The sequence below is a fragment of the Podarcis pityusensis genome, assembly GCF_964106645.2.
Source record: "Podarcis pityusensis genome assembly, chromosome: 10".
Lineage (NCBI taxonomy): Eukaryota > Metazoa > Chordata > Lepidosauria > Squamata > Lacertidae > Podarcis > Podarcis pityusensis.
The window spans coordinates 55,458,285-55,478,089 of NC_138035.1; the positions used below are offsets into that span (position 1 = coordinate 55,458,285).

Here is a 19,805-nt window from a genome sequence, read left to right on the forward strand (position 1 = left end):
AGTATTGTGGGACACGGGTGGCGCTGTGGTCTAAACCACTGAGCCTAGGGCTTGCTGATTAGAAGGTCAGCGGTTCAAATCCCCGCGATGGGGTGAGCTCTTGTTGTTCGGTCCCAGCTCCTGCCAACCTAGCAGTTTGAAAGCACGCCAGTGCAAGTAGATAAATAGGTAAACCTTCCAGCAGGAAGGTAAACGGTATTTCCATGCACTGCTCTGGTTCACCAGAAGCGGCTTAGTCATGCTGGCCACATGACCCGGAAGCTGTACGCCGGCTCCCTCGGCCAATAAAGCGAGATGAGCGCCGCAACCCCAGAGTCATCCGCGACAGGACCTAATGGTCAGGGGTCCCTTTACCTTTACCTTTAAGCTGTATCGTGAGCTTTATTACCATTAAGGATAAGAGGTAAGGGAGAATAATGAAAAAAGGAAATAAAATAGATTCCTTTCTAAATAACATACACTAGATGAACCTCTTTGTGGGTTAGGGCATCGTCATTATTACTACCAGTTCCATCTCTCAGGCGTGCACCACTGTCGTTATAAGAGAACAAGGGAGGCATTTGTGGTGAATTTCAGCACCTCTTTTTCTAGAAAAACGGGACTGATTACCACCACTGTTGTTACTGTCACCTTTTTCCAAAGCTGTTGAGCAGGGGGACCCCGTGGCCGAGGCATTATTAGTATAGTAAATTTATATTTTGCCCTTCCTCCTCAAAGAAGCCCAGGGTGGCAAACAACAACTGACAAAGCAATAAAAAATTAAAACAATTCCAATACAGGTGCAGGCTGTGGAAAAAGCCTGAACTAGAGGAAGGCATGTTGGAAGAAGAAAGTATTCAGCAGGTGTCAAAAAGAGAACAGAGACGGGATCTGTCGAATATTGACAGGGAGGGAGTTCCTAAGGGTAGGTGTCAGAGCGCTAAAGGCCCGATTTGTATATTGTGTGGATGGTCCTCTTGATAAGATGGTACCTGCAAGAGGCCTTCACCTGCAGAGTGCAGTGATCAGCTGGGAATATAAGCAGTGAGATGATCTTTCAGGTCATCACCAATAATCATCATCTTCTTTTTCCTGATTGTTCCCAAGGGTTGTTTTTATTGGGGGGGGCACCCATTTCAGATTCACCATTACTGTCCTCACCTTTCCCCCCTGTCTGGGCAACAGCAAGAAGTGTTCCCAAGTTGTCTGGGGAGCAGGGAGCACAGTGCAAAAGCAGAAACATAATTATCATTTCCTCTAATTTTGAGACAGTTGCATTTATTAAGGTAAACTAATGGGTGGGGCCCCGAAAGGGCTGCACAAAGGGCCCCACAGATCATAATCCCACCACTGAAGGTACATATTTTTAAAATACATGAATCAGCATCAGCATTATTCCAGCAGACTGAATAAACACAAGACTCCCTATTCAGATTAATAAAGTCATTGGCTCGGAATTGTGATGATGGGAATTGGTGTGCATCCCAGGTTGAGCTCTGCTGAATCTGCCACCTTTCCCATTTCAAGATAAACTGTGGCCAGAAGGTTGGTGGTTCAAGTCCAACCAGGGCTGGCTGTGGCCAGGATTCCTGCATTGCAGAGATTGAGCTAGATGACCCTCAAACTCTGCAATTCTATGGTTCTACGTATATGTATTTATACGTGACATATTGTTAAAAGAAGATCTCTGTTAGCTTCTCTAAGTGTGAAGGTAGTTTGTCAGGAATTTCAGAATGACCAAACCTAGACTCCCCCCCCCCCCCCGCAATTCCCCCCCAATAGATAGATGACCCAGCAAATATATGTGCACGAACGTCTCTGAAAAGCTTTCTGCAAAACAAATATGCCTTTAGGGTCTGCAGTACAATTATGTTCTTTTCCACTAGATGGGAGTGTAACATCTGTGTGAATATAAAGCCAGCTGTGAGTGGAAATCTGTTACACTGGAGCATTCTTGACATACCTGCCGGAAAATTCATATTGCCACTATGTAAAAACTATGGATATTGCATGTCTCTTATTGCATGTGACCTTGGCACATCTAGTGCAATGTTCCGGATCATATTCTGCAGTAACATGAAGCAACTGGTTCAGATCCTGACCTCTGAAGCAGGAGAAAGCAAGTTTGTTCCATCTTCCATGTGACAACCCTTTAGATATTTGAACATGGCTATCATATCTCCTCTTAGTCTCCTCTTTACCAGGCTAAACATACCCAACTCCCTCAGCCATTCCTCATAAAGCTTGGTTTCTAGGCCCTTGGTTGTGCAACCGCGCAGATTTCTTCCAGAGAGTCCTGAGGGATAAACTTCGCACGTGGTATGTCCATTCTTGTATTGAAGCAGCAGACCACTGATCTATCCAACTCAGTATTGTCTCTGAGTTATGACATGCCACGCTAGTAATGTAAGAGCCAGAGAGATGTCGTGGTTAGAGTGCTGGACTAGAACCAGGGAAACCCAGGATAGAATTGCCACTTGGCCACAAATTAAACTGGGTGGCCATGGCCCAGTCAGTCTCTCTGTGTCTCTGAGTGGTTGAGAGGCTAAATTGGGTGACGAGAGGCCCACCTTGAGGAAGTCAAGAGGAAAGAAAGGTGTTGAGGCCATCAGGGTAGATCTTCTGGGCAGAAGTCCAGGGCCTCAAACACAGCAGGGTTGGCTTCCCAAATATGTAAGTAAGTGAAGTAGTGCATATTGTTCTATAAACAGGCAGCAGCATAAGAGCATTCGGTCCATAGTCTTCAAACTGGAACTGCTACTGAATATAGGGTATTAATCTGCCCCTTTTGCTCCTAGATTATTTATACTAAGGAAAATGTATTGATGAAAACAAAGGACAGCACACTGTTGAGCTGCTTGTTCACGTCAATGTTACCAGAGTAATATTGATGCTGCTGCCCACCTTCCCAGAATGCTCTTCTGTCCCACAGAGAAAAGGGCTATTTCCTAGGAAATGAAACAGCAAAGGAATCAGTCGTATTCATCATGTGACTTCACTAAGCTCCATTTTCAGCAGGGAAGGGACAGTTGAGGCAATTACTTCTAAGCACAGACAGTGACCCAGTTTGCACGTAGCACTCAGCCAAGAGAAGAGATTGTAGCCCTTTTGCTCCTCCTCGCTGGTCTTGCGGCTTCTGTGAGCTAAGCCATGGTTTGGCTTAGTACATCATCAGAACATGGGCTTGTGGTTTGTCTCGCTCCAGACAGTTGTGAGTTGCAACCAAGGTCAGTTCTTTGTTTACAGCTCAGCATTTGCCTAGAGAAGCAAAGCAGCTGTGGTTTCCTCTCCTTGAGTCTACACTTTCGCAGAATTATGGTTATGCCCTCCTGAATGATATCTAAAGCAGGCTATCACTCAGTTTCTGTTTACTTATATGAACATGGCCTAATCAGTGCTTTTCTCTTGAATCGCTAGGAAAATATGTCGAAACTGCAAGTGTGGGCAGGAGGAGCACGATGTTCCCACTAGTAACGAGGATGACCGCAAAGTGGGGAAGCTCTTTGAGGATACAAAATATACAACCCTCATTGCAAAGCTGAAATCGGATGGGATCCCTATGTACAAGCGCAATGTTATGATACTGACTAATCCAGTGGCTGCCAAGAAGAACGTGTCCATCAATACTGTGACTTACGAATGGGCACCTCCCGTTCAGAATCAAACCCTGGTGAGCTATCATGATACAGTCTTGGAAGCTTTTATGAAAACTAGAAGGTATCCTTTTAACCAGGGTTTCCCAAACTTAGGTCTCCAAATGGTTTTTTTTGACTACAGCTCCCATCATCCCTGGTTAGCAGGACCAGTGATCAGGGATGATGGGAACTGTAGTCCAAAAAACAGCTGGAGACCCAAGTTTGGGAAATCCTGCTTTAAACTGAAGGAGGGGTGGATTGGAGTGTATAGAACACCCAGGATTGGGGCCATATTTTGATGTAAAACAACAGGAAAATTTAAATGGAATTATTATCTCAGTAAGCCTGGTACCCCTCCAATTCCCCTCAGCCTTCAATAGCATCACCAGTGGTCCAAGACAGGAAATGTAGTCCAGTGCCCCTGGTTCTCCTGCTATAAGCCATGTAAACATAATGAAGTGGGGTCCGGTGGTCAACTCCCCTTGCAAGTCTCTGATTGCTATAAAATAGTCACACAATGGAAATGGGATGATTGTGGAAGCGAGAGGGGTGAGGTGGAGGAAAGAGGTCGTGTTAATGGCTAGGATAAAGCATTGCATTAGAGATGTTCGCCACCACTTAGGATGATTTATGACTTCCCAGATGAGCCCTTTCAAGAATACTTCCAGAAACAGGACATAGCGTTGGAAAACCTGCACAATTTATGTCATTGTTTAAAAGCTGAAGAAAAGCACTCAAGCTTGCACATTTCTGTTACTGTATATGGTCAGAACGAATTCAGAGCTGGGATCCAAGCGAAAAGCTCCCCTTGGTTTATTAATGGCTCATCGAGATGCGATAGTTGGATAGCCTTGTTGGGCTTCCCCACCCAGCCCAACCCTGTGCATGTTTCAATCTTGAGTCAAGTTTATGTAGTGTCTTGCTGGCTGATCTAAAGCAGAAGGCTGGAGATGTGTGTGCAGCTTTGTAATCATAAGAGGGTTTTAGGGATTTTCAAGGGGAGGGGGGACTTCAGCGTGCAGAAGCAGTTTTTCTTCAGTTTTTCATGTATATCTTGCAGTACTTTATTTCATTTTAAGTTATTTAAACAAGCTAAAAAGCCTTCGATCTCAATTCCAACCCTCACATGCTGGTTTTCCTCTGCGAGAAAGATTGCAATTAGCAGTCTGAAAGCTCTTGCAATGTCAGTATCTGAAAAGATTCAGTGTTAGCTAAACATTGTTCAAGCTGTTACTGCAGCGGAGTAAATGGCTGGGGGTTTTTTGTTGTAAAGCATGCACCCGCAGTGAGCTTCTGACTCTCAGCCCCAGTTACGTCCCTTCAGTTTCGCTGTCCACTTCTTGGTATCTGTTCGCGGCGAAGAGTAACAACTTCTGCTAAGCCCTGTTAATCTCCCCTTGGTTGCCTTCCTCCCCGCTGCCGCCCTCCCCGTTTATAAAAGCAGGAATCCCACGGGCATCTGATAAACTAATTCTTGCAATCCCTCCGGACTCTTTAGGCAAGACATTATATGCAGATGCTTCCCAAGGAGAAGCAACCCGTGGCTGGCTCAGAAGGTGCTCAGTACAGGAAGAAGCAGTTGGCCAAGCAGCTGCCCGCACACGATCAGGATCCGTCCAAATGCCACGAGCTGAGTCCTAACGAGGTGAAGCAGATGGAGCAGTTTGTGAAGAAATACAAGAACGAGGCGCTCGGGGTGGGAGATGTCAAGCTGCCGAGCGAAGTGGAAGGCAAAGCTGCCGGGAAGGATGTCCCGACTAATGGGGAGAGAGGCACCCCAGCCACCGTAGGAGCCATGGAAGACAAACTGGCTGGTCAAAAGGCATCCCAATATGTAAGTGGGCATATATTGTCTATTTGTCTTCCTGTCTCTTGTGTGCTTGTGTGCTGCAAACAGGAGCAGAACTGTCGGTAAAGGGTAGCAAAACAATAGGGTTTTGTATTTTTGTATTATTTCACGCTGCAGCATCCTTTGCACAGGGTTTATATATTAAGTATTTTAGGGTTTTTTTTAAAACTATTGACTGTTTCAGCCTGCTGGTTTTGCAAGCTAAGAGCAACAGGGGCAGAAGGAAAACGGGGCAGAAGGGTCCTCCACTAAGGAAAACACAGTATGTTCTAAAATGTGACTGTTCTGGGCCTTGGAGGCAACTCCTGGGTAAAGGAAACATGGAAATCATAAAATTTGTAGAGTTGGAAAGGACTACAAGGGTCATCTAGTCCAACCCCCTGCAATGCAGGAATCTTTTGCCCAACGTGGGGCTCGAACACTGTGATTAAGAGTCTCATGCTCTACCGACTTAGAAGCATAGCATCCCCTAGCTGGGACAGACCTCAGACACCATCTAGGCCAGGGGTGGCTAACTGCAGCTCGGAAGCATGATTCCCCTCCACCCAGCAATTTTTCCTCACCCCAGATGATTTTGGCAGTGGCTCCAAAAAGAAAAGAAAATGGAACTTAGCACAGGGTAGGCAAGCCAGTTTAAACCTGTCCATCCCCCTGTTGGTCATGGTGCAACTGGGGAGTGAGTGATAATGCATGCACACACCTCTCAGCTGACCTGAGCACTGCGCATGTGCCTGTGTGCATTCAAGAGTGTGCAATAATAATAATTTTATTATTTATACCCCACCCATCTGGCTGGGTAGTGACCATGCCTACTTTGGGCCACAGCCAACATGGGCATGTGACCCTCGGAGGATTGGTCAAGGAAGAGTTCAGCCCTTGGACCACAACAAGCCACCCTGATCTACTCCGCCCCATGTCTCATTGCAGGAATCTTGTAGTCACAGCATCCCAGAAAGGATGGAATCATAGAGTTGGGTCTCCCAAGGGTGCTCTAGTCTAACCCGCTGCAATCCGACATCTGCTTAAATTTCTCCTGTGATGAAGGGCCCGCTGTTTCCTGAACCAGCTGGGTTCTCTGTTGAACAGCTCTTCTCGTCGGGAAGTTTCTTCTTAATACTTAGGCAAAGCCTGCCTAATTTCCATCCATGCGTTTTCTCCTTCAATCTGGAGCAAGTCTGCTCCATCATCTACATGACAGTCGTGCAGCTTCTACCAAGATATAAAATGCTATATTTAGTACCTGCATGAAGATCAATATTTTTTGTCTCTTGGGATGGCCAGAGAGTCTTGCTATATTTAAACGAGAGCCATTAGTTCTTGGAAGAAGCAGTGGGTTTCTTTTCAAGGTGAAAACTGACGAACCGTACAGAAAAGGAAAACTCCTAAGATGAAGAGGGAGGGACTCCTAAGTGGAAGCCGGGGGGGGGGGGATGGCATCCCCAATTAAGTTTAATGAGGAAAGGCCTCTGCTTGAAATCAAACTAATAAATACAAAGGCAGACATCTCATGGCTTCACTTACTGTTGGCAGAAAGTATTAAGCCATATAAACAGCATTGATCCACTTATTACTTATAAGACTAAGTTAGAAGGAGCTGGCTGTAAATACTACACACTGCTGAGAAGACTCCACCCCTCTGGACTGTATTTAAGCCAGGCTGCTGTGGTCTTTTGGAGTCCCGAAAGGCCAGCACTAGTATATCTAACCTTTAATTTACGTATTTATTCTGGGGGCAGTTGGTTTTCATTTAGCGCTTTCCTTGTCATACATTAAGCCTATATTAGGCACTGTTTTACCTTGTTTGAATGTACCGATGTGTAAAATGCAAAGGTGATTTCACAATGATGTGAAATCGTTATGAGACACAAACTGTTGTGCATTTGGGTCCCCCCCCCAAAAAAAATGTTTATATATTTTTGTGAGCTGCCTTGGGTAAAGTTTTTGCTGTGGAAAGGCTTGTCTGACGGATCTGAGCAGTTTTCTGTTTGCCTTCACTGCTTTCCCTGGGAAAACCCACTTTTTAGCACTGAGTTGGAGCAAACATCAATCTGCAGAAATCTGAATTACATTTGCTCCGGTTTAACAGTCAAGATTGGGTTTTCCCAGGGGGTAGGTAAAGGTAAAAGGTAAAGGACCCCTGGATGGTTAAGTCCGGTCGAAATTGACTATGGGGTGCTGCACTCATCTTCAGTTTCAGGCCAAGGGAGCCAGCGTTTGTCTGCAGACAACTTTCTGGATCATGTGACCAGCATAACTAAAGCACTTCTGGCACAGTGGGGTAAGTGGAAATCTGAATAAGCTCTATACATAAACTTTAAAATCCCTTGACCTCCTTTCAGTGCTGCTTCCGGTGCAAACTGAGCATGAAGGAAGGGGACCCGGCTGTCTACGCCGAGCGGGCTGGTTATGACAAACTCTGGCATCCGGCTTGTTTTGTCTGCTGCACCTGCGGTGAGCTCCTTGTGGATATGATCTACTTCTGGAAGAATGGGAAGCTGTACTGTGGCCGACACTACTGTGACAGCGAGAAGCCCCGCTGCGCTGGCTGTGATGAGGTAAGCAAGGTCCCCCTTCTGCTCTGCATCCATGGAAGAGGCCATGGAGAAAAGACCTGCCTGTAAAGATTTGCTGCCTTTTGACCAGGCCAAGGGAAGGGCCATAGCTCACCGGCAGAACATCTGCTTTCCACACGGAAAGTGCTAGGTTCAATCCCCGTCATCTCCAGGAAGAGCTGGGAGAAATCCCTGCCTGAAATCCTGGAGGGCCACTGTAGAAACCAGCATTTCTCAAACTTGGGTCCCCAGCTCTTGTTGGACTACACCTCCCATCATCTGTGACCGCTGGCGCTGCCAGCAAGGGATGATGGGAGTTGTAGTCCAACAACCCAAGTTTGAAGAATCACTGCTATAGACTATACTTGATAGACCAGTGGCCTGATTCTGTACAACGCAGCTTCTTCCATTGCTGTCCATTTTTAGCCCAGCATTAGGATTTCACTAACAAGCAGGGCATGATGGTAAAAGGTAGCACCTGGCCCTAAAAAGTATACATCAGGGACATGACTCCATTACCCAAAGCAGAGAGGATGGGAAAGTCATTCATTCTTCTCCGTCTCTGGTTTTTAATCGGAGGGGGAAATAAATTTGGCAGCTTCTAAAGCTGGCTTCTCCTTTTGAGGTGGGCTTGAATGAACCCCCAGATTTCTTTCCTGAGCTTTGCTCAGGAGCACTTTGCCAACATCTCTTAGTCCTGAGCTGTGCAGGAGCTATAACTCCTTTTACCTGTAGCTCAGCTTGTGGGTCCTCCTTGTCGAGGGTTTGCCACAACCCCTGGAGCCTCTTTCTTTGTGTCCCATTTGCACTGTTCGTACATGTCAGATGGTGTTGGTGGTTGCTCGTGGGTAACCAGGCAGGACTCCGACCTGTCTTTTACAGGTTTTATTGTGCAAACTATTTACAGTGCAGACCAACAAAGTTCATGTCCGTCTTAGTCATGCAGAATCCGGGAGTGGCTCCTTCCGGCTTCTCCCCCAGCATAAAACTTCGGTACCCCGAGCCTCCGCCTCCCCGCTTTGCGTTTCACCCCTCTGCGCAAGCTGGACAATGGAAGGGCCGTGCGTCCCTCCTACCCAGCCCAGTGAGGTGAGGCGCTGGGGCTCTCAACAGCATCGTCGAGCCCTTTCCCCGCTTGCCTGGCCCCTTTCCTCTCTTCTCCACTGGAGGTGTGGCTTTTCCCACCGCTGGAAGAGGAACTGCTCCTCAGGAGCTTCGGAGGCTCTCTGTATCCCACCGGCCCCCTGCCTCCCTCCCCTGTTCCAATGGCAGTCCCCTGACAGTACACTACCCTCATTTTCTCAATACCTGGAAGGCGTTCATAAGGACGTAATATCCCTGCTTCATCAGGCCAGAGGCCCATCTAGTCTAAGGTTACCAGATTTTTTTCAATGAATCCGGGGACACTTTTCAACTTCAATAGATTTTGTATGGGGACTGATTTGTAAATCCAGGGACTCTCCCCGGGAAACGGGGACGTCTGGTAACCTTAATCTAGTCCATCATCCTGTTCTCACAGAATACCCATGGGAAGCCCACAAGCCATTCCTTTTTTCTCTGGGAGAGTCAAATCTCTGATTTTTTGCATTCGCTGCTTTTGACAGAGATCTCCAAGAGGCCCTGGTGAAAAGGGCGGGAAACGGAACGATGAATGCAACAAACTGAAATGCACAGTGGAGCTATTTCATGTGGCCGAAAGTGTGTGTTTCCTTAGCATTGTAAAAAGTTCTAGAACAAAATACCGGGGTGGTTGTATTGAATGTGTACCTCCCTTCCCTGTATCCCTTCAGCTTATATTCAGCAATGAGTACACCCAGGCCGAAGGTCAAAGTTGGCATCTGAAACACTTCTGCTGCTTTGACTGCGACTGTGTCTTGGCTGGGGAGATCTACGTCATGGTAAACGAAAAGCCTGTCTGCAAACCGTGCTACGTGAAGAATCATGCCGTGGTAAGAGAGTCACGATTTGCCTGCGATGCATAACTACTTATGTACAGTTATGTGCCCAGATATGCTTTTTCATATCTTGCCTAGAACAGCGGTTTCTTAAAACACTGTTATCCATAACGAAAAACTACTGGCTTATCCATGCCCCACCCCAGCGTGGTGGTTGCCAGCTAAGTTTTAATCGGAGTAGACTTAATGAAAATAATAGACCTAACATAGTCATAGAATTGTCGAGTTAGAAGATCTAAGCCCAGACCCCCTGCAATGTAGGAATGTTCATTAGTGTCAATGTTTAAGGATGTTGGTTTATTGATGTATACTCTTGAGTAGAACTTGGTTTAATACCACCCAATGTTTTGTCTTTGACAGTGTTTCCTGTAAGCAATTCATTCACCATCAAGGTCTCCTCTTATCACATGTTTTGTTCAGCATCTACACACAAACTCTTGGGAATGGCCAGCTTAGGCAAAAAGACTGGTAATATCAGGAATGTGCTGGTGACACACAGCTACTCCTGTTTTGTTCCAGAGTAGGGGGGAAAACTGAGATTACGCTAGTAAGGAAGGGAAGTTTGTATGAAGGTGCCCTATCCTCTTGTCATCGTCCTGCATGCTGAAGAGCAACCAAGTTCAAGTAAAGATTTTGTGTATTGTCCTTGATCACTTTGAACAGTTTGTGTAAACCATCCCTTTGCTTGACTAAAGTTGACCTTGCCACCGTGTCTCCTTCCCAGATCATTCCCATGAGACGTGGGGTTTTTTATGGCTCTTTTTATGAGCTTCCAGGGGTGCTCCTCCATCACTTGCAATTTCTGCAAAACGGAGAAGTACTATTGCTAGTTTAGGCCAGTGGGAGAGCATGATGTTCATATTTCATTGCACCTGCTCGCCCTCGATTCAAAGGAATCATTATTGACTTCCAGTGCTCTAACTGTACCAGAGATCTGGATGTCAAATTTTGCTCTGGTGCCTGAATAAATGCAGACATAAAACAACAGGGGGCTGGGATTTAATTTCATTTGAATAGACCCAATGTACCTTGAGTATAAAACCCCTGGGGCAACTGTCCTTGTCTAATGCTTTCATAGAGCACTGACTCTCCTGCTATCTTCTAGACTGAAGTTTTTGTCAGTTTCACTGCATTGTCCAAAATCGTGGACAGCCGTTGTATTTCTTGTGAAGTCCACACAGCATGACCACCAGGGGAGTATCTCAGTGTGTGCAGTCTTATAAATATTATTCTTTAAAATGCAGTGTCAAAGAATGAAATGTTTTTAAAACATTGTTTAGCATCTGCACCAGTTAGTCCAAAGTTAATTACTTCCTCATTCGAGTTCCTGGGTTTCCTTTGTTCTACTTACAATGCTGCTTTTTGTAGCTTTTTTTTTTATTTATTATTGTTCCAGTTTGGTTTTTCCTTCTCTTAATGAGTGTTTTCTGTCTGTAGTTTCGCTTAGCTTTTTTGTGTGTGCTTCTTAATCTGAAGTTCTTAAATTCAGCTTTCCCACTGATAGAGCAATTATTCATCAGGACACTCTGTCTCCCCTCTTGTTCTGACCATTATCTGAAATGAACTGACTGGAAAACACTTCTTTGTGTTTCTTCAGGGCATCTATTTCTTTCCCCCCCACAAGAACTTTGGGAAAAAATCTTACACTCACTGACTCACATTAAAATAGAGAAGTACAGAATTTAAGAAGTTGCAAAAGGGGTGGCCTTGTTCTCACAGTAGATGAAGCAGTGAGTGTACCACTGCAGGGGGAAGTTTGCATAATTGAATAACACTCCATACAAAAACACAAGAAGCGCAAAGTCTTGCATGTATAAAACTAGCATGCCAGAGAGATGGGAGCTCTTTTGGGCACAATCATTCCATGCTGATTAACGACTGCTTGGAAAGGAAGAGCAGGATTGTTGAGACTTGGTGGGGGATATCCAATGAAGTAATACTCGAAACAGACCTACTGAAATTTATTGGACTTGTTACTTAAGTCTATTGCTTTCAGTGGGTCAGATCTGAGCATGACTAACATTGGCTATCACCCAGTATATATGTACAGACTTACTTGTAAGCAGAGATGAGATGGTTCAGTTGGTAGAGCATAAGACTCTTAATCTCAGGGGCCTGGGTTCAAGACCCAAGGTGGGCAAAAGGTTCCTGCATTGCAGAGGGTTGGACTAGATGGCCCTTGTGGTCCCTCCCAATTCTATGATTCTATGAATAGGTGGTTCAACTCAGTCTGTAGACTTGCTATCAATATTTTTCTCCCTGCTTTCATGATCCTTCAACAAGGCATCCATCCCTGCGACTTTTCAGTGTGCTTATTTTAGCATTGTAGGAATTTGCATCTCATGGCTCCTCACCTATAGGATAGACAGGCTGGTTCATCAATCCACAGTACAGTGTTCGCAGTTTGCACAATATCACCACCAAGTGGAGGCCTGTGGAAAGCACTCAGTATAGCTGCTCTTGCCTCAAGGAAGAACAGGCCAGATCCACAGAATGGGCAAACAGTAGGCTTTGACTTTTCTGCCTGCAGAGGATCCCTTTCTGCGAGGGGAAATCCAGTCCTCAGCCTTTACCTTTTCTACATTCCACAGGCAATTTCACGGCACAAAGGAGAAACCAAGGATGTTGAGTAATATTGTCATTGTGGTAAATTATGTTACAGCTAAAGCAGTGTTAGAAACTTGGATATATAAGCTAGGCACCAAAAGATTCCTTAAACCAGGGTTACAGAATCCCCAGTTGTCATTTTTGGGCAAGACAGCTCGAAAGTCATATTTTTCAATGTGACTTTTTGGTTCCTGAAAATCATTGTGATTGTGCAGATAAAATATAACAGGTAGGATTCTACAGGATGTGTTGCCAATCTGTGAAAACAGTCAAGGTTGAAGGATCCTCAGGTGGTGCCTCTAGGTGGTGGAGGCACCATCCTGGCACCCGGGCATCTTTACTTGGTCACAAGTGGCCAATTTGTTGTCATTTAGTCGTGTCCGACTCTTCGTGACCCCCTGGACCAGAGCACGCCAGGCACTCCTGTCTTCCACTGCCTCCCGCAGTTTGGTCAAACTCATGCTGGTAGCTTCGAGAACACTGTCCAACCATCTCGTCCTCTGTCGTCCCCTTCTTCTTGTGCCCTCCATCTTTCCCAACATCAGGGTCTTTTCCAGGGAGTCTTCTCTTCTCATGAGGTGCCCAAAGTATTGGAGTCTCAGCTTCAGGATCTGTCCTTCCAGTGAGCACTCAGGGCTGATTTCCTTCAGAATGGATAGGTTTGATCTTCTTGCAGTCCATGGGACTCTCAAGAGTCTCCTCCAGCACCATAATTGAAAAGCATCAATTCTTCGGCGATCAGCCTTCTTTATGGTCCAGCTCTCACTTCCATACATCACTACTGGGAAAACCATGTCTTTAACTATACGGACCTTGGCAAGGTGATGTCTCTGCTTTTTAAGTGGCCGATAGCCAGGTGCAAAATGTGCCTGGCGAAATTCAAACGCTGAGCCGAAGTCATAACAACATCTGTATTGAATATGCTGCGTTTCGTTGTCTTATAAAGCTGGAAACAAATGCATTTTTCATTTCTCTTGTCTACTCTCTAGGTCTGCCAGGGTTGCCACAACGCTATCGACCCCGAAGTTCAACGTGTGAGTTACAACAATTTCAACTGGCATGCCACCACAGAGTGCTTTCTGTGCTCCTGTTGCAGCAAGTGTCTCATTGGCCAGAAGTTTATGCCAGTAGAAGGAATGGTTTTCTGCTCGGTGGAATGTAAGAAAAAGATGATGTCCTAATGGGAAGAGAACCCGGATCAAGCCAAGTTTCGCTTTACTTCAGAACCCTCTGCATTTCTACTGTATTGGGGCGTTTTTTAAACAAAATTGAACGTATTAAATGGCATATTCCAAAGATATTTTTTTTTAACATTTCTAACTTGATAGCTTCCGATTAAGTACTTCCAGCACTTCTCTTACTACTTTGTTACTACTTGTTGCAAATGTTACTCACATATAGGGAGCCTGATATTCCTGGTGTATTTCAAAGACTAGATGCTCTAAAGTCTTCTTTTATACACATTTTAAAACAAACTGTGTAAAAATAAAACAATGACTTGGTATGTTGTAAATCAGTGTTTCCCAAACTGGGGTCTCCAGCTGCTTTTGAACTACAATTCCCATAATCCCTGACCACTGTTCCTGCTAGCTAAGGATGATGGGAGTTGTAGTCCAAAAACAGCTGGAGACCCAAGTTTGGGAAACACTGTTGTAAATGTTATACCCTACTCCAGATGTTGCTGGACTACAACTCCTTTCATCCCTGACCATTGGCTATGCTGTCTGGAGCGGATGGGAGTTGGAGTCTAGCAACAAATAGAAGGCCACATGTTTTGGGTTCTACCATTTCAAAAAATCTCACAAATACCACAATATATGGGGGGAATTCTAAGCTTAGAATCCTTTTCCTGACATGCTTGCTTCATATGTGAGGTGAGATTTTGAATGTGTGAAGTAGCATTCAAACATTTGAATTTCTCACTTTCAGTCTGAAGCATTACAAGTCCAACCACTGATCATATTTGTTAGCTTGCCGATTCTGTACAGCAGCCCTCAAACATAATTAGGCAGAAATAAATATTTTTAAGCCTTCCTGCTTCCACTGAGCATCTTAAGCAAATGCCCCAAAGCTTTGGCTCCAACCTTTAATATTTGCATTAAAACACTTTCCCTTCTTTGTTAGGTTTAAACTGTTTTGTTTTTTAAAAAAGCAGCTGTGGACTTTTTGGTGCTTAGAATGTGACTTGCTCTCTATTAATCTGAAGTTTCTGTGCCTCTTTCTCTGTCCTCTTCCAATCAAGCTTGTTATCAAGTGTGTCCATTTTGTCTCTTCATTTTATGTATTGTCCAGAATTATAGGCAATAGGAAAGATTAAAATTTGCCCGTGCCTCTGCACATGAATGAGATTTCTAATACAGGGCAGCTACACCTGGAGACCACAGGTTGTCAACCCCTGGAGCAAACAGTATATAGGCTAATGGGTTTGATTTTGTATAAGGCAGCTTGCAAGCTAGTGCAGTTATTGCGATGCTGAAATTTCTTTATAACGAATGTAAGAAGGTACACAGCAAAGGAATGTGGGCTCTTGGCTTTGTAAACTATGCAAACTCTTTCCATTCAACTCTCCTAAGACTAAAGAAATGTGTAAACTTATATTCATGCTCTCAAATAAAACTTTTACCAAACCGTTTGCTAGCTTGAAATCTTTCGTTTGCCTCTTGGTAACTGTAATGAAAAGGCTATTCCAGAAGGGGGTGATAGTTTCAAAGACAAAAAAAAGTGCTCTGACCAATTTGAAGCTTTCGATAATACAGTTGCGAAGAAAAGCGGTGTTTTCTCTTCCATAGATTTAAGTGCTTAATAGTCTGTCTGGATAAAACTGGGCATTAGACTCTTAGCTCTGTAAATTTGTTTCTTGAAGCTTTGCATTAAAATCTCTTAGAGGGTATGTGGTGTTAGCAAATGTGACCCATGGCAATGATTCAGTGGTTTTAATACATATATTCAGAAATAGGCATACCTAGTAGGTTTCCCTTGTTCTTCTCGGGCCAGGCGTGGTGCTTCACATACCTCCCAAGAGGTGAGGGTCCTACATCCATGCAGAGTTCTCTTACTTTTGCTGGGGGGGGGTGAGGAGGCAAAACAAAACCAGAGACTTCGAATTGCTCAAACGATAGCACTTTTTGGACCCTTGCATCACCTGGCTCTGGTAAAATGGAATAGTAATAAAAATGGAACCTTTACAACGGACGTCGGACGTCGTTAGCTTCAAGAGGAAACAAGGTGCGATTATTTTTCTGAACAGCTAACAATGCAAGAATCATTTTTGCATTCCTTTGTGCTTGCAGGAGATTCGTCTGAAAACCTAGGCACTTAGAAGCTAACAATAAGATTAGGCTCTTCTTTTGCAAGCTTTCCAGGAACAAAAGGTAAAAGTAGCTTTTATAGTTCAAAGGAGCTAAGGCCTCAGGTGTAATTTATCCCAAAATACGCCAGACTCGCAACTGCTTATTTCTCTTAAGAAAAGCTTGATGAAACCTTTTCATTCAGAAAAGCGCATTGGGCAAAAGATGCTAAATGACTACAATGGTACCTCTGGTTAAGAACTTAATTCGTTCCGGAGGTCCGTTCTTAACCTGAAACTGTTCTTAACCTGAGTACCACTTTAGCTAATGGGGCCTCCAGCTGCTGCCGCGCGATTTCTGTTCTCATCCTGAAGCAAAGTTCTTAACCTGAGGTGCTATTTCTGCGTTAGCGGAGTCTGTAACCTGAAGCATCTGTAACTTGAAGTGTCTGAAATACAATAAACAAGAAATAAATAGCAGTTTATGAGAAATAAAAGGAGCAATAAAAAGCACCTTACAGCACCTAGCACTGTGCATTACAACAGGCAGAGAAATCAAGCAGTCTGCAAAGACCCTCAGCAATTTTCAAGCGGTCCGTGGCTTTCAAAGTTTGGGAACCACTCGTGCAGGTCATAAGCAAAGAGGGAAGGGACATGAAATGAAAGCAAAGGATTGGCTGGATGCAGAGGAATGGTGGGAAAACCACCAGGGGAAGAAGACTCAGAGCCCAGGGAGTGGTGGTGGGACAAGGATGAGTAGTCCGATGAAGAAGGAGGAAAAGACTGTGAAGAGGAGGTGTCAGAAGCTTATTGAGCTGGGAGAGTCTGTGGAAGAAACAAGTCCAGATTCAGAGGCCGAAGCAATAGGGTGGGAGGAGAGAGACCATGAAGCATAGGTGGGTCAGGCTTGTGAAGAGGCTGAGGTGTCTTTCCCCTCCCAATCTGACAAGCTCCCCTTCCCCCTTGTCTCCCAGAACCAGAAAAGGCATGAAAAGGGTAGAAGAAGAGGTTGGCCACATACAGGGACAGTCTCTGATTGCTTGGTGGGGAAAACCCTAGAGAGAAGGGAATGTAAGCGGCATTTCAGAGGTGGGGACCTTCAGTCTCAGAAACTGCTTCATGAGGGCAAGACCTATTGGAGATTAATGGCTGTACTCATTTGGCCTGACACTCCAATGCAGATCTTGTTGTTGCTAATAAAGAGTTAGAATCCTAGAATTGTAGAGTTGGAAGGGACCACAAGGATCATCTCGTCCAACCCAGTGGCGTAGCGTGGGGGGTGCCAGGGGGGCCGGCCGCACCGGGCGCAACATCTGGGGGGGGCGCTCGCTGCCTCCGGAGTTGCCGAAGAGCCTCGGGCGCAGGCTGTAGCAGAGCCCCATGTCTCGTGGAACCGACGAGCTGTGCGCGCGCCCGGGCTGAAGGCGTCCGGCAGGCAGCGGCTCTCAGCCCCGCGCGTCAGGGCCGCGGAGGACGTGCCAGGCAGCCCCTCCTCACAGCCCCGCCTCCGCTGCTGCTGCTGCAGCTGCTGGGCCATGTTGCATTTTCCTCGCCTCTCTGCCCCCCTCCTCCTCCAGGCAAGCGGCGTGGTTTGGGCGGCAGCGCCAGCAGCAACTCGACTCAGATCGGCAGGTTAGGGGTTGGGGGGGCGCAAATTACTTGCCTTGCCCCGGGTTAGGGGGCGCAAATTACTTGCCTTGCCCCGGGTGCTGACAACTCACGCTACGCCGCTGGTCCAACCCCCTGCAATGCAGGAATCTTTTACCCCTACAATCCTGAGATTAAAAGTTTACTGACTGAGCTATTTGGACTAACTCCAACTTGCACAGTGTGATTTACTGCTGGCTCACTCCTAACAAAGAGATTAGAGGTCAGGGCATCAGAAGAAGAGTTGTCTTTTTTCAGATACAGTGGTACCTTGGTTTACGAACTTAATTGGTTCTGGAAGTCTGTTCTTAAACCAAAGCGTTCTTAAACCAAGGTGTGCTTTCCCATAGCAGCGGGGGACTCAATTTACAAATGGAACACACACAACAGGAAGCGAAACATGTTCTGCTTCCAAGGCAAAGTTCACAAACCAAAACACCTACTTCCGGGTTTGCAGCGTTCTTAATCCAAGTTGTTCATAAACTAAGCTGTTCTTAAACCAAGGTACCACTGTACTTTTTAAACCACTGCAGGGAGCAGATGGTAAGAGACAGGTGCAGATGTCAGAAGGCAGAGAGTCCCACAGAAGAGGGATTCAAATGCAGATCCTTTAATTTTGTAGCTGAAGTATTTTTAACAGAGAGGTGGTAACAACAATGTATTTTTTTAATACCTCTATGGGGAAAAATATTTTAAAACTCCACTAACATACTAACCCATTTCCTGACCACCAAATTAAAGAGAATTCCTGCCTCTCCTTTAAATACTTGGTGCAATTTCAAGCACAGAATGGCAAAGCACAATGTGAAGCTTATATTTACGAAGCTTTGTAATCATTCCGTGAAGTTCAAGATGTTTGGCAGAGCTCTGGAAAACTTAGGAGGCAATAAAAGGTTACCAGCAAGAATGCAGAGCAGCCTTGTATGGTAACAAAATGTACACTAGTACATATTTCAAGAATACACTGTGTCTCTTATATCGAGGGTTGGGCTGTTGTATAGTTGTAAAGCTCTTGTTGCTTAGAAGGCACCAAAATGTAAATACTCCTTTGAGGAGGGTGGGTGGGAAGAGTTGTATTAAATAGCCATGAAGAAAACTGTGAACACTCGGGATGGTTTTTCTGCTTGCCAAATCATTTGCATAAAAGCCCCAATCCGAATTAATATAGTTTCAAATTGCTTTCAAACACTATCCATAGACTAATGTGGTAAAACAATGGGATGTGAGTGTAGTATGGACCTCACATCTTTCAACACGCTCCTACTTGATCTCCCACTGTAATACATGCTCGGATTAGTACCGTATTTTTCGCCCTATAGGACGCACTTTTCCCCCTCCAAAAATGAAGGGGAAATGTGTGTGCGTCCTACTAGGCGAATGCAGGCTTTCGCTGAAGCCTGGAGAGCGAGAGGGGTCGGTGCGCACCGACCCCTCTCGCTCTCCAGGCTTCAGGAAGCTATCCACAAGCCTTGGGAGCCCGCGGGAGTTCCTGCCGGGCTCCCAAGGCTTGCGGACAGCAGCCTGCAGCCTGAAGCCTGGGGCGCGCTGAGCAGTGCTTCGGGCAGATATCCGCAAGCCTGTATTTACAAAATGGTAATTAAGTGGGTATTATTTATTAATTCTGCCAAAAAGCAATGCTGAGCCCTGGCCAAGGACTTGCTCTCCTCCATAAACTTCCATCTTACGAACAACTCTTCCCCATCCCCACCTCTTCCCTATTAACTTTCTGCTTCCCCAGTAATTGTAATGTTCACTGGTTGCTTCTTGAATGTCTTTCTTTGAGATCACTCAGCACCAGCGCGCCCTGGGCTTCGGGCAGATATCCGCAAGCCTGAGGAGGCTTGCGGATAGCAGCCTGTTCTGGGGGCTTGGGCTTCCCCCGCCCCAGCCCTACGCCGGGGGGGGGAATAAATTTTTTTTTCTTTATCCCCCCCCCCCCCGAACTAGGTGCACCCTATGGGCCGGTGCGCCCTATAGGGTGAAAAATACGGTACTTCCTGGGGCTCTGCAAAGAGCCAAGTGTTGAAAAACTACAAGCTATACAAAATGCAGAACTTACCTGCCCAGGGTTCCCCAACCCTTTTAGGCTCATGGGCACATTTGGGTGGGTGCCACCCTCCTTCTCTCCCTCTCCTCCAGATTAGGATTTTTCACCATCCTTGGCTTTTTTTTTTACTAATGTAGCTGAGTCCCAACTTAATTGGGAGTAAGGCCCATTGAATTCAACACTTCTGAGTAGACATGGTAAAGATTATGCTGTGTGCAGCCTTAGTTCCAAGTATGTGTTGCACCCAA

General features: G+C 45.6%; 1 protein-coding gene across 1 annotated transcript in view; it reads left to right on the top strand.

Moving 5' to 3' along the window:
• TES (testin LIM domain protein) overlaps positions 1-15,209 on the top strand; it is a 28,993-nt gene extending 13,784 nt beyond the window's left edge. The window contains exons 3-7 of the mRNA XM_081023773.1: positions 3,397-3,649; positions 5,113-5,448; positions 7,803-8,018; positions 9,806-9,964; positions 13,567-15,209. Coding sequence (XP_080879899.1) covers positions 3,397-3,649; positions 5,113-5,448; positions 7,803-8,018; positions 9,806-9,964; positions 13,567-13,758 — 1,156 coding nt within the window. The 3' untranslated portion in view covers positions 13,759-15,209. The remainder of the gene's footprint in view (positions 1-3,396; positions 3,650-5,112; positions 5,449-7,802; positions 8,019-9,805; positions 9,965-13,566) is intronic.
• Positions 15,210-19,805: the final 4,596 nt, after the last annotated feature.